This window comes from Callorhinchus milii, unplaced genomic scaffold, assembly GCF_018977255.1.
Source record: "Callorhinchus milii isolate IMCB2004 unplaced genomic scaffold, IMCB_Cmil_1.0 Scaffold2, whole genome shotgun sequence".
In the NCBI taxonomy this organism is placed as follows: domain Eukaryota; kingdom Metazoa; phylum Chordata; class Chondrichthyes; order Chimaeriformes; family Callorhinchidae; genus Callorhinchus; species Callorhinchus milii.
The window spans coordinates 59,678,530-59,693,902 of record NW_024704743.1 but is presented as its reverse complement, the minus strand read 5'-3'; the positions used below and the strand labels follow the sequence as shown (position 1 = coordinate 59,693,902).

General features: G+C 38.3%; 1 protein-coding gene across 1 annotated transcript in view; it reads left to right on the top strand.

Annotated features, from left to right (window-relative positions):
• LOC103185982 (calcium-binding mitochondrial carrier protein Aralar2) overlaps positions 1–15,373 on the top strand; it is an 87,557-nt gene that overhangs the window by 24,469 nt on the left and 47,715 nt on the right. The window contains exons 4-5 of the mRNA XM_042332030.1: positions 8,519–8,634; positions 13,437–13,576. Coding sequence (XP_042187964.1) covers positions 8,519–8,634; positions 13,437–13,576 — 256 coding nt within the window. The remainder of the gene's footprint in view (positions 1–8,518; positions 8,635–13,436; positions 13,577–15,373) is intronic.

Here is a 15,373-nt window from a genome sequence, read left to right as displayed (position 1 = left end):
GGCCTCCCTAGATCATTTCAAATTCATTATTCCAGGAGCGAAGAATAATTTACCAGCCTCCATTCTTTCGGTGTCCTCTGAGAGATTGGGAGAGCAGTTCTAGGTATGTTCTCCCCCATTTGCTCTCTCCCTCCCTCCAGTGAAGTAACTGACCTTTTTCCAAGAAGGCTTCCCTCAATAACTCAATGGTACAGGTGAGATTAGATTGGAGTCACCCCAAAAATATTTACAAAAATCATATTTTAAAAAAAATCTCTTGCTGCCAACTGTTCTTTCCTCTGCCGCAGCTAACCAACCACAAAAACTGAAATTGCCACTACTATAACTTTAAAAATTCCGGACAAAGCACTGATATGTAACGTATCTGTTTTTGAAATTTTAAAATTTGCATTATGCTGTAAGTCACATTACAAAACAAATTGTGCTGTTGATAAACGATTCAGCTTTCAGCAGTTATGCCCCTTCCTTCTCAAAGAGTTTTAGGGCAATGTGGGGAGTTTTGTGAATAATCCAACTTGTGGTATCTAAATTGACAACAACAAAATTACATTTGTAAAGCACCTTTCATGTCGGAAGGACATCCTAAGGCGTTGGAATATAATATACAACATTAGGATCTAGTGCTGGAATTGCAAATAGCGCCTATCCAGATGTGTCTTGAAACGTCCAGCTTGGGATTCCTGCACAGATGTTTATCTCATTTCCAAATTTCGTGAAGTCGGATTTCTGCTAAAGGAGGCTCACGGGAGAAAATCGGCATTCGAGCGGCATTCTGCCAGAGAATGAGATGTTTCCAGGTATGTGCAGGATTTGTGATATTTCTAAATCCTTTCAGAATTCACACATATTTCCCTCCATTGCTGGACACCAAAATAATAAACAATTGAGACTTGCGATGTCAAATCTTTGTTTTATTTAAAAAGAAAATAAATAATCTTCGCTTGGTTATGGTAAAAAACTATTACTGTTTTGCCCAGTGACAAGAGTGCATGCCTTTATGGCCAGCCCGGATTGATGTGGTTGTCTGTAGCCTTGTGCAAGTCTGTGCAAAGTCCATCTATATGAGCCCACCTGATACAGGAGTACGAGCTGCGTGGCCTCAAAGGGAAAAAGAAACATAAAATAAAACTTTTAAATTAGGATTATTAGCACACCTCAAGAATACTCTTAATGTTAACTGTTGAATTGGATAAATAAGTAACAAATGGCACATCAATAGAACTTTTGGGTTGGTATATAGTGGAAAGTGAATTCGGATCTTGAGTCATTTAAAGTTACATGCCAGAAATGAAACAATCCAAGTGTTTCAAGTTCATTTTGTGGTAGTAGGTAAAGGGCCCTTGTATGGCAAATGTACAGTAATCTGAATCTGTGATTTGATTAGAAACAATAAAAAGTAGCTGCTGATTCAAAATTGGAGAGTTGAAGCACACTGAGTTAATTTTTCCAATAGAATTAAAACCAAATGACTCCAATATAGTTAGAGGAGCTTGCAGGCAGGGATTGTGTCTTATTCTTTGTTGCAGAAGTAACCCAATATGTTTGAATTTACTTCCAACAATATGTAATGTAATTCTACCAATATTGCGGGTTGTAACATTGATTTTTTTTTCAAAAACTGCTTAAAGAACAATATTGGGGATGTGCTTTCAGCACTAAATGGATTTTCTCCTTTTAGTTGATGCATAACATTTTGTTGTAAACTCTCCTATTTGCTTTGAAGGAGAAACATCCATCATTTGCAACAAAGTGGAGCATTTTTCCATCTTCATACCTCAACTGCATGCTGCTGAAATCCTCATTCAATCATTTATCATCTCAAGGATGGATTTTCTCCAGCATTCTCCTCGTCAGCCTCCACCCTCCATGAACTCCAACAGTTCCGAAGCTCTGCAACCCGTATCCTCTTCTGCACCAGACTCTGCACAACCATCACCTCCCATCCTCTATAGACTCCACTGGCTCCATGTAGTTCAGCAGATTGGTTCCAAGATGCATTCCTGACCTTCAAATCTCTTCATGATCTTGTGCAATTCTCCCTTTGTAATTGCATCCTATTCTCTTGCCTGTACTTCTCCAACTCAGCTCGACTGCTCATTCCTCACTCCTTCCAACAACAACAACTTGGATTTATATAGCGCCCTCCACGCCAGATGGCATCTAAGAGCACTTTACAGTAACAGATCCTGGGACCGAGCCAGTGGGAGGAAGGTGACCAAAGGCGCGATCGAAAAGAAAGGCCTTCAGCAGAGACCTGAAGACCAAACCACCATTGGTGACTCGGCTATTTTGTCCCTTCTTTCTGGATCTCTCTTCCAAAACTGTTTCAATTACTTCTTCCTGACTTCAAAATTCTCTGGTTTTTTAAAAAAACACACCTTTATGACTGCTTTTGGTCAAAATCCATAACTCCCTTGTTGATCAGTGGTCCTCGTTTTAATCATTAAGTGCTCTGTGAAATCCTCTATTAAAAAAAAAAGCAACATCTAAATGCAAGTTGCTGAGAGTGATTTAGTCTCGTATCTCCTGTTTTTTGTTCATTCCTTTCCTTCCTCCCCCACAGTGCAAGGAAGCACCTGGCCCCCTGCCTCCCCGCATTAACGTGACTAAGATCAGGACCTCAAATACATGTGGGGGATCAGATGTGTGTTCCAAGCTCTCTGATACCAGGTGTTGGAGATGCATCCTTTTGTGTATAAAAATTCTGCTGAGCACTGGTTTGCTAACAGCAGTGATGATCCAGGCATCCGGCCAATATCTCTGTAGGCAAATTCCTTTTGGTCCTCATTGCTGATCAGAAGGTGACTGAAATCTCTATTGGCCAAGCCGACAACAATAGAACTCTTTGTCCTTTTTTTAAACAAGGACTACTTTGAACATACAATAATGCAGTTTGTAATGATTTGGAAGATGTTATTACAGTACTTTGATTTAGTACTGCAGTTGACTTTTGAAATGACAAATACTGTATATTTTTAAATGCACTGCTAATTAGTGTCTTGCTTATCAGCACTCGGGCACTATCCTGCATAAAGGACTCAATTTAAATGCAAGTTGTTGAGGTAGCGATTTCCTGTATTTTATATCCTGTAATTAAAAAAAGGTTTATTTTTGTGTGTGGGGGGAGGGGCTATGTGGAGAAAAATATGATTGATCTAGATTCTAGAAACTGAAGACTGACTTTTTTAAAAAAAAAGTAAATTGTTAATTATTGTCTATGGGACAATGGCCTGAATTACTTGCTCGAATTGGTATAACATTCTTACAAGTCCAGAGCCTAAACAACTTAGCTTTTTTTAATGTAATGTAATTCTCACCTGCGGTTCTGAACTCCTTAACCCCCTCTCCTATCTCTCAGATTCACCAAATCTGTACGCAACCTTGGCATCCCAGTTATCCTTCCAACTCTGGTCCTTGACCAGGACTGCCTTCCTCCACTCCCACCGAGATGTCTCAAAGCTCTTCACAGAATATACTGTAAAGGGAATTGATTGTATATTTTGTGAGTGAAACGTGGCAGCAAATTGCGCACACCAGTGTCCTGTGAACAGTCATGGATTGATTGACCAAATCATTTTTTAAAATTTTTGAAGGGATTATTACCCCCGGAAAAGTGATCCACCAATTGACTAACAACCGAGTTCCTGCTAACTGCTAGGTGAACAGAGGCGTGTGGAGTAAGGAAACTCGCCCCGCCTGCGAATCAAACCCAGGTTCTCTCGCTTGCGAGGCAAATGCTCTAATCACTAAGTTCCAGGACTCCATATGTTGACTGTGATTTGGGTAATCATATAATATTGCATATCAGTTATAAATTTTATTTCTGTGGAATCTCGTTCTGTGTGTTTTACCTGGTGAAATTGCTGTGATTCTTCCACGTGAATTGAAGCTGAAATTAGGTGTGAAATTCCTTTGCTTTTTTTTAAGCAGGTTATTGTCTGTGATATAAGCCTGTTGCAATTGAGCGATCTGTTTTAGAATTTAAAAACAACCTAATAGTTTACTTGTGAATTAGTGGAGCACAAGACTACAAAAATGATAATCCATTCCGATTTAATCTGCTTGTTGAAAGTCACGTGATCTGCATTCAGCTGGTAAAGGAGATGAAATTTAGCTTAAACTGGAGGTCATCCTAAAGATCAATTTTCCACATTGTAGTTTTTGTGGTGATCACATTGCTTCTAGATAGAGACAGATGTCTAGTAAAATTATTTCTAACCCCCCAAAATTTAGTTACTCATGGAAAAAGATGGAAAATATTGTCTTGATCAGGCGATGTCAATTGGTTTTACTTGGTCCTTGGAAACTAAGAATTGATAATTGCACATTGGTTTTACATCTGCTGAGGGCAAAAAAAAATCTAGAAGTATTAATATTTTAACCAATCACCAAGTATTATTGCTACTGGTGTGCTTAATTCAAGGTTGATTTAATTTTTTTCTGTACTAGCTGAAAACATTTGCAGAATATTTGGAACTGGCATTTGGAATTATTTACTTGTCAAATCTTGTTTCTTTCCTTTGTCTGAAGTTATTTCGTTCTTGTCTGCACTCCCAGTGGTTCTAATTTTCATCATGTCTCAAGGGATATCTTTTAAATCATCCTGTTTGTGATGCTTTCCTGTTTCTGAAACTGTACCAGATTTTATCATTTTACAGTGGTTTTGAACTTTCCATGGAAAATGAATAAAAGAGTTCTGGATCCTGATCAAATTACGAGACATTTGTTTTTCTAGAAATTGATCACTTTTTTAAAAAAACATTGAAGATCAAACTCTGTACGGACAGCTGAACTTTTTAAGTCATCCTAATTCTAGGAAGTTGTTAATTTGCATGGAAGATGATGGAGTTTGACTCAGCAGTTTATTGTAACAATACATTTGCCCCGAAACTAGGGAAGGGAGGAAAGAATTCTGAGTAACAAGACGGCAGTGAAACGTGAACAAATTGTTTATTGAAAAAACAGCTATGAGCAAGCAATGTGTGGTTTTAAAATTATCACACTTTGTGTTCTGATATTTTTGATCCATCTTGCTGGAGCATACTCAATGAGCTGCATTGCCTACTCTTCCTACACTACGTATCTTTGACGTAGTCATTTTGCACTGTCAGTGTTATATCCCTGTACATCGCTTATGTGCCATTTGTCACTTTTCACACGAAAAACTGAAATAATCTATTACAACATTAATTGCCAACTGATATTTACAACATAATCATGAGACGGTTGGATGAAAGACGTTCAGCCCATCACTCCAAAGATTAGAGCTAAATTAATGGTCGCATTCAAGAGATAATTTCAGTGGTTATCGTGGGAATTTCACACTGGTTAAAAATAAAAAAGCAAGTAAAAGCAGAAAAAATAATTCTAGAATACTGTTAGAACCCTTACTTCAACACAAGGGAGGTGTAATGTGAGGGAAGGGAAAGAAACTAAAGTTTACATTTTCAGCACTACTCAATCATTTTACACTTATCCATGATTGCCCATTTATAATCTTTTTAAAAAAAAATTGCCTCCCATCATTGGGAAGAAATCTATTTGAGGGTTTGAAAGAGAATTGGTCAGAAGGACCATTGTATAATTTTATATGTTTCTATATTCTCATTACCCTCTATGTGAAGTAATTCCTCCTAAATTCTCTTCTAGTTTCCCTCGTCACTATCGTATTTATGTTACCTGGGTAGTGGGAGCAGTCTCTATGCTAAGCTTATCAAACACTTTTTAATTTTGAACACCTCTATTAGGTCCTCTCTTAAATATGTAACGAGAAAAGGCCAAACCTATCCTATGTCCTGTTAGCAGTAGTCTGCCAGCCCTGGTATCATCCTACTAGCTGTACCCAAAGGATCCAATATGGAATGTAGATGGACACACAGACAGATGCACTTACTTATCATTTAAAGGTTTGATTTTCACTTAGGCAGCTTTATAATGATAACTATGCATGTATAATTTATAATTACTGGGACATCCTCCCGACGTGAAAGGCGCTTTAAAAATATAATTTTGTTGTTGTTGCCATGGCTTAGCTTCGTCTGTGTTCTTTATTTTGTTCCCGCCACCACTTGGCTACGTGAGTGCTCTGTGACGCACAATGCCACAGTGCCACCACCAGCCGATTCGGCCACCAGGTGTAACTGCACAATGCCACAGCTCCACTTTGACTCGATGGCCACCAGGTATAACTGCAGCAGAAAACCAAGACTAAAATATATTTTAGGTCATAACTCAAGAACGTTAGGAGATACCCGAAAACAAATATGCCCATGTCACTTCCAGATGCAAGACCTTTCTGATGAGGTATAAATCATGTCTCTACATCAATCAGTTATTGAGATCCTTCTTGAAGCACAGACAGACATTGTCATTTTATTAGTATAGAAGAAGATTAATAGGGTTGGTAAAACAGAAAAAGTACTAAGTACGACAGTGGTAATCCAATCAAACCTCACATGTCTGCAGTGTAAATGGCACTTTACAATGTCAATCCATCAGTTTTCCCAACGAGTACTGTTTTCAGCACTGTTATCTGTCTTTCCTCAAGTTCCTAGTACATCTCAGAAGATGGAGTAACTCTTTAATATAATCCTTGCTTTTGATATGGCACCTTATCACATCTTTGTGACGTCTCAAAGCGCTTCGCAGAACATACTGTAAAGTGAATGGACTTTATATTTTGTGGGAGAAACTCGGCAGCCAATTGCGCACAGCAGTATCCAAATTGCTCAGATCTGCCCAGCATCTGATAGTCGCATTGTTTCAGGTGACAGAAATCTCTCTGTAATAAATGTGTTTGCAAGACTTTAACAAATTGTAAGATGCCACAACCTACAGAGAATTGCTCGTAATGTTTTCTAAATGTCCAGCAGTGTTCTAGTTTGAAATGGGAAGGACTGGTGCCATTTCTGCTTCTAACGGAATAGTCCGGTGACTATTTAAAAAGCCAGATGGCATTTCGGATTTAAGAGTACCCAGGCCCCACCTGCTAAGGTTCTGGATTCCTTCCATTAAATCACTTCCAGTTTACAACTATGGAAACAGACTGATCCTAGATATGCTGCATCATTTCAGGGCTCAAGATTCTTTTTGTGAAAAAAAAGGCCATTTTGGGTTGTCCACTAAAATCACAGTTTATTTTTATTCAGCAACAACGAGGATCACGCCATAGCCTTCAGTGCCCAAGATACCAAGCTGAGTTTCGGAGTTAAGTATTGTAAGAAAATGTGATTTTTTTTAAACAATACTTTAAGCAGGTAATTGCCTTCAATTGTAGTGACTATTTTAGTCAAATTTGTAGGTATGGAATAAGTGAATGAGTTTTCTGTATATGCACTATATCTCTTTCCTGCTTTTGCTTTGACCTGCATGCACGGACCAAATAGTATGAGCACAAACATTCATACGGTTCAGATTTGGCAAATAAATCCATTGATCCTTGCAGTGAGCATCTCAGAAGTGGCTGTTGGATTAATGTTGAACAATGGCTTCTGTGGAGATTATTTGCAGTTAATGGTAGGTTTGTGGGAAAAAATAGCAAGGAACTATTGTATGAAGTCTGTCAAAACCAACACTTGTATTTGCAAAGCACCCTTCATGTAGGGTAGCATCTCCGAATGAAGTCAAAAGGCACTTCACAAATTCTTAGAAATGAAAGGGATTCGGGGTTATTACTTTGTAAGATAGATATCTCAGTACTATTTTGGTAGATTAATTGTTTTGGAGGACTGTGTTCTTGCCATTGTATTCTCTTATTCTATTTCTTTTTCTGTCATTTTCACTACTTTCAGTGAATAGACCAATTTTTTGGTTTATCTCTTAATGATATGCCAGTAAACTGTGTTAAGATCACTGGTTTGTTGCTTACTACAGTATGTGTTGACTTTACAAAATTACTCGTGGTTGGGCGTGCTTTAGAGTTTGTTTTTTCACTTCTCCAGGGGTAATAATCTCTTCAAAAAATAATAATAATTTAGTCACTCAATCGACAATTGTTTGTAGGACACAATTAGCCGCTGCATTTTGCCCACAAAATATACAGTCAAATCATTTTACAGTATATTCTGTGAAGCTTTGAGATGTCTCGAAGACATGATAAGGCTCTATATCAAATGCAAGAATTATTATTATCTTCAGAAAATACTAATGCTGATTACATTGACATTTTTGTTTCCTGTCTTGGGCATTGGAACATATATGCAAGGATTCTGTACACAAGTACTGAGCAACGACTGCTTTCTGCATAAATCATGACTGGTTTTATTTGACTTTTCAAGGTTAATGCTGCAATAAGCACTATAAAAAGTTTTTTTTAAAAGCAAAGCTTAGTATCCATTCCAAGTACCTGAACATTTTATAGGTCCTATGAGATTGTTCCCTCTCTTTTTCTTCTCCCCCCGCCCGTCCACGTTAATCACTCAGACTGTAAAGCAGTGCTGTATTGAAAGACTTTGCCTCCAGTTCAATTCTACTTTAGTGTTCATGTGACACAATAACCTGGTTTATTTTACATACACAGGATGATCTCCTTTCAAGATTTCCTTGCATTTGAGTATGTTTTATGTGCCCCAGATGCCTTGTTCAAAGTTGCTTTCCAACTGTTTGACAAGAAGGGAAAAGGAGACATCATATTTGGTAAGTACCATTACAAGAGCATTCAGTTTCAAAAAGATTTTTTGATAGTATCATACAGTGAAAAGACTTTGTAGGGTGCACAGTCATATCTTTTGTAAGAACAGCAAGTGTAGTCCTCTGTTTTTTTCTGTAGTTATTTTTCTAAATGAGGAATTGCTGGCCTCTGCTGTTAACTGAAACATTGACTTTTATTGTTTCCAAAACATTTAGAGAAACATTATGATATTGCACCATTGGATTTCAAGACTTGCTCCAATTCCTTTTGATAGAAGACAAATTGGAATGATAAGAATGCTGCTATTTGGTTTGCCCTTCTTTTGGAGAGTCATAATCTAGTGTCACTTTTCTTTTTGGTCAGCCGGTATCTGACACATGCAAAAATGCATTAATGTGCTTAACAGTATCTAAACCAGACAGAGTTCCTCATATGTATTCCACCCATGCATTGATGTTTTCCTGTATCTGGAATGTAATTCGCATTATCTCCCTGTAGGGAGCATAAAGCGCAGGTTGACAAGAGCCAAGGCTTGGGACCCCAGAGTGTGCATTAGGGTACTGCTGGAGATAAAACAGCTAAAGCTGAATTACTTGCCATTACTGTCTGACAAGCTTCCAGCTGCTTGTCCAGCTACGATTACTGCCCATGGACCATTTTATTAATAGTTTTATTTTACTAATGGTTCATTCTCTACCCTTCTAAGCGACCACACTTTCACAACCTGTCAAGATTATGTAGACCAGGGATAGACAACTTAACGTCATGGAACGTGTATTCCAGCGACGAGATCTGGTAAACACACTGAGCTGATTGCTCTCGAGAGGGGGTAAAGCAAGGCTGCCCACTGTCATCCCTCTTATTCAATGTGTTCATCAATGATTTATTAGATGGCGTTGGGGGGGACGGACTTTGTATATATGTTCCAAACATTCCTGACAGGATTGCAGCACTTCTGTTTGTGGACGATATTTTGCTGCTGGGCTCACCTAGGGGTCTCATGTGCTGCACTCAGCATTTGAACACGGACACTCAGTTGGACATGATTGTAGATGCCACCGAGTGCGGTATTATGATTCTGCACTGCTCGAGGTGCTGAAGCCCCCACATGAGGAACTGGATTAAGCAGCTGGTGCTGAATAAAATGGGTACGCGACATTGGGTGGCTGGCTGTCATCTCAATTCAGCTGCTGTCATCCCAATGAATTACCTGGCGTTCATGAACACAAGTTCATGTATCCAGGGCTTGATATCCACTTTAATTGGTTTGCAGAGGCTGCTGCTGAAACTCTTCTCCAACATGTGTAACCATGGCTCAATGGGAAGGCATGTGTGTCCAAGCAGGAAGATGGTGGCAATGCTCTCGCTCATTTCATTCAGAGCTGTGCTACTCATCAGGAATTTCACTGGGAGCTCCTAGTTCCTGCCATCCACGAAGTGAGAACTGAAACCTGCACTTTGTTGGATGTCTGAACTGTGGCAGGAGGATGGTTCAATGCTCTCATGCATTTCATAAGGAGTTCCTGGTACCTATCTTCCACCTAGGTCTTCTGGTTCCCAAGCTAGTTCAGACCACAGTATTCCAGGTCACTGCTGTTGGGACGTCTTGGGACGTCCTCCTGACGTGAAAGGCGCTTTATAAATGGAATCTTGTTGTTGTTGTTGTTGACAGTTGAACCACCTGTCTCATCCACAAGACTTGGAAGGGCATGCGAATCACTGGGTGCAGTGATACTTCCCACTCAGCTCCTGTTAACCCTGAGGCTGAAGTCCAAATGAGTAGGGTGGTCCTACTTGAATAAGCAGTGAGATGCTTGCCAGACATTGGTTTGAATGGCAAGCTATAAAGTTTGAGCTGATTAAAACCAGCAGTACCTCAACATACAATCAAGCCATGCTCTTGTGCTTTCTGGGTGACCCTCCCGCCCCCCAAAAAAATCCAGCTCAGTATCAATGCAACTGAAGCAAAACTGCCTTTAAATCTGCCTTTATAAACACTTTCCTGGTCAGTCCTTCCTCGTACTTCCCTCACCAGAAGTGTGTAGTTAGTTCATTGTTTTCCCTGACGCCGCTGGACCACTGAAAACCCTAGTGTCGTGTTGTATTACTTGGGAAGCCAGTTGGATTGCAGTTAATTTGGAATGCTGAAGTAATTACATCATCAGTAATCAGTTCATGTACTTGCTGGCACAAGCATGTTTAAATTACTATTACCAAGACCTCCTCCAGACCTGCAATTACATTTTGGCAGATATAAGTGAAATAGGCATGATTTAGTTTAGTTAAATGAGGGACAGGTAATAACAAAGAAACGTGTAATGAGCGGGGCCTGATGTCACTTGCTTTAAATCTTTTTAGATGCTAATCAGTAGTTGCACATTCATGTTGTGTTTCTCTGATGGAACTATGTCACTTTTAGCTGATTACTTGTCCGTTTCAGTGCCAATTGCCTGTTAGTTGTGCTGCTGACTTGCTTGTAAATTGCATAAAAATAGTCATTGTTTACTTTTTGGGTTGAATTCAATTCTAACTCATTCAGCACTGCCTGTATACAGATTATGTTCACAAAATCCAGCTCCCCCTGTTCCTTCCCAGACTTTGCTGTTGTGTAAATTATGATCAAGTGCAGAGACTCTCAAACTTGGGGATGTGAGGGTGTGTGCCATGAGAGGAGCTAGTTGCATACTTCCCAGCAGTGGTCACTTGCCCCACAGCGCAGAAAAGCCACTCCCCAACAATCAAACCCTGCAAACAATGCTTCCCACCATTACAATCCCTGTGACAACAGGGGATGGGTGTGGGGGGAAGGACGATGATTGATTGACAGGGTGTGACAGTCACTCTCCTTGATGTGTACGGCAACCAATAGTGGAGTCACCTGAACTGTGTCAGGCGCAAACAGGGTGTGGGGCTCTGTTGGCTGCATGTCAATCAATCCTCAATGGATCAATCCACCGACAATCAATGGATTGTTTTCTGACAATAAGAGATGAACTTTTTGAACAGAACCGTGCTTTATGAAATAGAATGTGCACGTTTGACACTCATACTCATAACTATACTGATCAAAGTTCTTCTACTTTATTATTCCTATTGGTATAAAGTAAATAATGTTTAATTCTTTGTGTTGTCTTAATAAACTATGTGGTTTAACAAACAATTGTTTGTTTATTCTTATTTTAGGGAGGTTCACTATGAAAAAGTTTGAGAATCCCTGATCTAAAGAATTCCAGGTTTAATCTGCAGTTAGTCAAATTGTCTACTTTAGCTTTACTTCATGTCCTTCCGAAGTGAAAGGCACTTTACAAGTGTAATTTTTTTTTGTCACTTGTGTAAACCTTCCGATCTATCTAAGCCCTTGACTAATTAAATGTTCGCTGAAAAAGTAAGGATAAAACCAAAAGTTGTGGATTTTTTTTGCTTTCATAAATCAAGATATATTCAATCAATAAAATTTACTTTGTTGGCTGACCATAAAGGTTGGCCACCACTGCTGTACATGAACTAACTAGTGCCATTCATGGTCTCTCTGGCATGGAACAACATATTGCAATAAGGTTACTGTACTCTGAAGGTTAATGCAAAACAGAACTTGATCCTGAAAGCAGGTTTGACATGTTCTTGCACCTGCGAGACAGAAGTACTATAAGATCTTAGTGCTTGCTATTAAGTGTTGACAGGTACATAAAAGCCGATAATGCAAGTCCGTAGGGTTTAAATGATTTAGTGGTGTTCCCTGTTCCTGGTATTACATTCAATGCTTGTTAACGCAAGAGCTGTTTCTGTTCCTATCCTGATTGCAGAAAGATACAGATGCAACTGACTCCATACATTTCTTTGGGGTCTAGAAATCCTGGTACTCTTTGTGTTTCAGATCTTTGTATTGGTTTACAACAATAGGTTTACATTTATATCGAGTCTTTCAAATATGGAGGGTGTCACAAGGTGTGTGGTTTAAATTCAAGGAAAACGGTTTAAAATAAAATGGTACTTTTTAAGAAAAAAATTTAATTCATCAAAACATTTCAGTTCTCTCAACTTTTGGGAGAAAGTTTATTATTTAAATATTGTGAAGAATATATAGATTTATTAAATAATGTGGTTCCAAATTCCAATTAACAATTCTGTGTAAAATTTTACTTAAAAATCTGCTGTAATTTGTTTTTAACAATGGGAATTTTGAAATAATTTACACAGAGGATGCATTCATTCAGTAAAATTGAAGTAAAGCAGAGAAAAGTGTTCAGCTTGTACTGATTGTCGGGCAAGTTCCTTATAGCTTCCATTACTTACACTGTGTACAAGTAAAAATTCTGTGAACAGAATTTTTTCTTAATACCTTGGTTTTGAAAGTTCAAAAAGGTCTGTTCTATTAAGGTTTATGACAGGTTGTGTTCAGTGGTTAATTTCTGTTGTGCAAATATTGGATCTTTCTGAAATATAATTTTACTAAAACATATGTTAGATGTCCCCAGCAACCTCCAAATACTTTTGATGTCTCAATGAGAATTGGCATAGCACGATATTTCTGCAGTAAGACTGGAGGGTAGTTATTGTTAAACTAGGCACTTGATCGGTTACTCACTACAAACAGTTAACCTAAGTCATGGCATATGAATATCACCGAAGAGCGAGTTTAGTCTGACAAGCATTTGACCTCAAGTTACTTAGGAGTCAAATTCATATTAATTCCATGCCTTAGGATGTTGATGGAAATGTTTTTCTGTCTTCAATTACAGGTAGCATGAGCATTTTTTTTCTCTCTTTCTAATTCCTACTCTGTATCTTTCACCATAATAATGCCTAGATGACGTCAAGCAAATATTCGGCCAGACCGTTATACACCAGCATATTCCATTTAACTGGAATTCTGAGTTTGTGGAGCTGTATTTTGGGAAGCAAAGACAAAAGCGCCTTACATACCAAGAATTTACTCGGTTCCTCCTGGTAGGTTGCTCACCTTTTTATTTCCCCTGTGAATTATTCAGTGACTTGTTTTAATTAAAATAAAATCCTGCTTATAAAAAGTAATATGTACAGTAATGCAACTACAAATTGTATTTGCTATTGGAGCAGGTTTCTAATTCTCATATGATGGTTGCAATCGTAAAACCATTAGGTGCTGTACATTTATTCATAATACAGTATGTTGCTGGAGCAAAAGCTTGCTATAAATATATCATGTTATTTTTTCCATTTCTTAATTTATGTTTTTATATATATTTATAAGTAGGGGTGAATGTACCAACAGTACTTGTGCTCCCCACACACCTTCATTTCAGTGTTTTACTTGTATCTTGTTCTTTGAATTGAAGTATGTCTATCCTGTTAATTTGATTGCTACAACAAACCTGTATAGTTTTGCCATCAGTTAAGGTTGGTGTTTTCATTACTACAACAAAACCATAGTATTAACATTTGCTAATTAAGAGCAAGTACATGAAACCAGTTTTTGATACTGAATGAATTCCATCCCCAACAACAGCCAGTGATCAGGTTACTTTGCAGTTCATTTTATGAGGGAAATTTTCTGTTTGTGTTTTAGCTATTAAGTTATAAACTGAAAGAAGCTTGATTTTTCTTTGGAAAACTGAACCTCATGTTTTATTGATTAGGAGGAGATCCCTTTGAAGTAAAAATATGTTGTAAAAGTACTTAGGAAAAAAAGGTTGCTGTTTTTTCTCCACTGACTGGATATGCTCCCTGCAGATATTACTTGCTAATATCTGAGATTTCATGTGCCAGTCTCAGGGGGATTTATCGTGGAAGTTACCTTGTGATTTCTGTGCTGTGCTACAGATCACAAGAAAGGTTCGGATGAAGACGGAGGCCGTTCTCCCTATTTGATCTCGTCCTTCCAGAATATTAATGGTACCATATTGACATGACATCATCAAGCCTGTTAAATTAAATCAGTGCCCTGGGCTCAGAAATTCCACCTGATTCTAAATTTAGACTATATTCTTAATGTTTTAATGGTAGATAATTTGGAAAATTCTTAAATACAGTCTTAATTTTGGAGCCATTTTTTCCACATATCTTTTAAGACCTATGAAAAACCAGCTCCCTAGTGAAGACTATTTAAGAATTTTTAAACATTGAAATGTTAAGAACATAGTCTAATTCTAGGACCAGAGGAATTTCTGTCTCTTCTTAATGCCACCATCTGGAGTTGTCTTAAACTTGGAGGGAAGTGGCTGGGGATGTGGAAATAATGTAAAGTAACAACATAGGCATTGTATAGAGCTCAATGCTGCTTATTTTTCTGCCAAAAATATTTAATTAATGGTTGTGAATGGGTTACGAGGAAGGATGGTAGAGGCCTGTGATGTTGTAATGGGATGATGATAAGGTGTGTATTCTGAAAGGACGAGATCAAAATAATTTGGACATACCGGGAGGTGTCTGATGTGCGATATTAGTAAAATGGCAAAATCACGAAACACGGCACACGCGTGCACAATCTGAGAAAATATTTTATTTAATTTAAATATACCACGATAACATGACAGAAGGTTCAATCCTCTGGGATTGCAGAGCAAATTCTGGCTGACATATTCTGACTTCTCCCTCCGAATAGTTAAATCCTTTTAAAATCTGTTCAAGCCTCTGGTCGTTTGCTATTTAATCACGCCCACTCATACATCTTCAATATCCAAGTCCATTTCATCCGGGGTGGGGGGGTGAATCCTTTTAGCTGCATCTTTTTACCTGCAGCTCCAGAATGTTCAGTGTTTCTTTTTC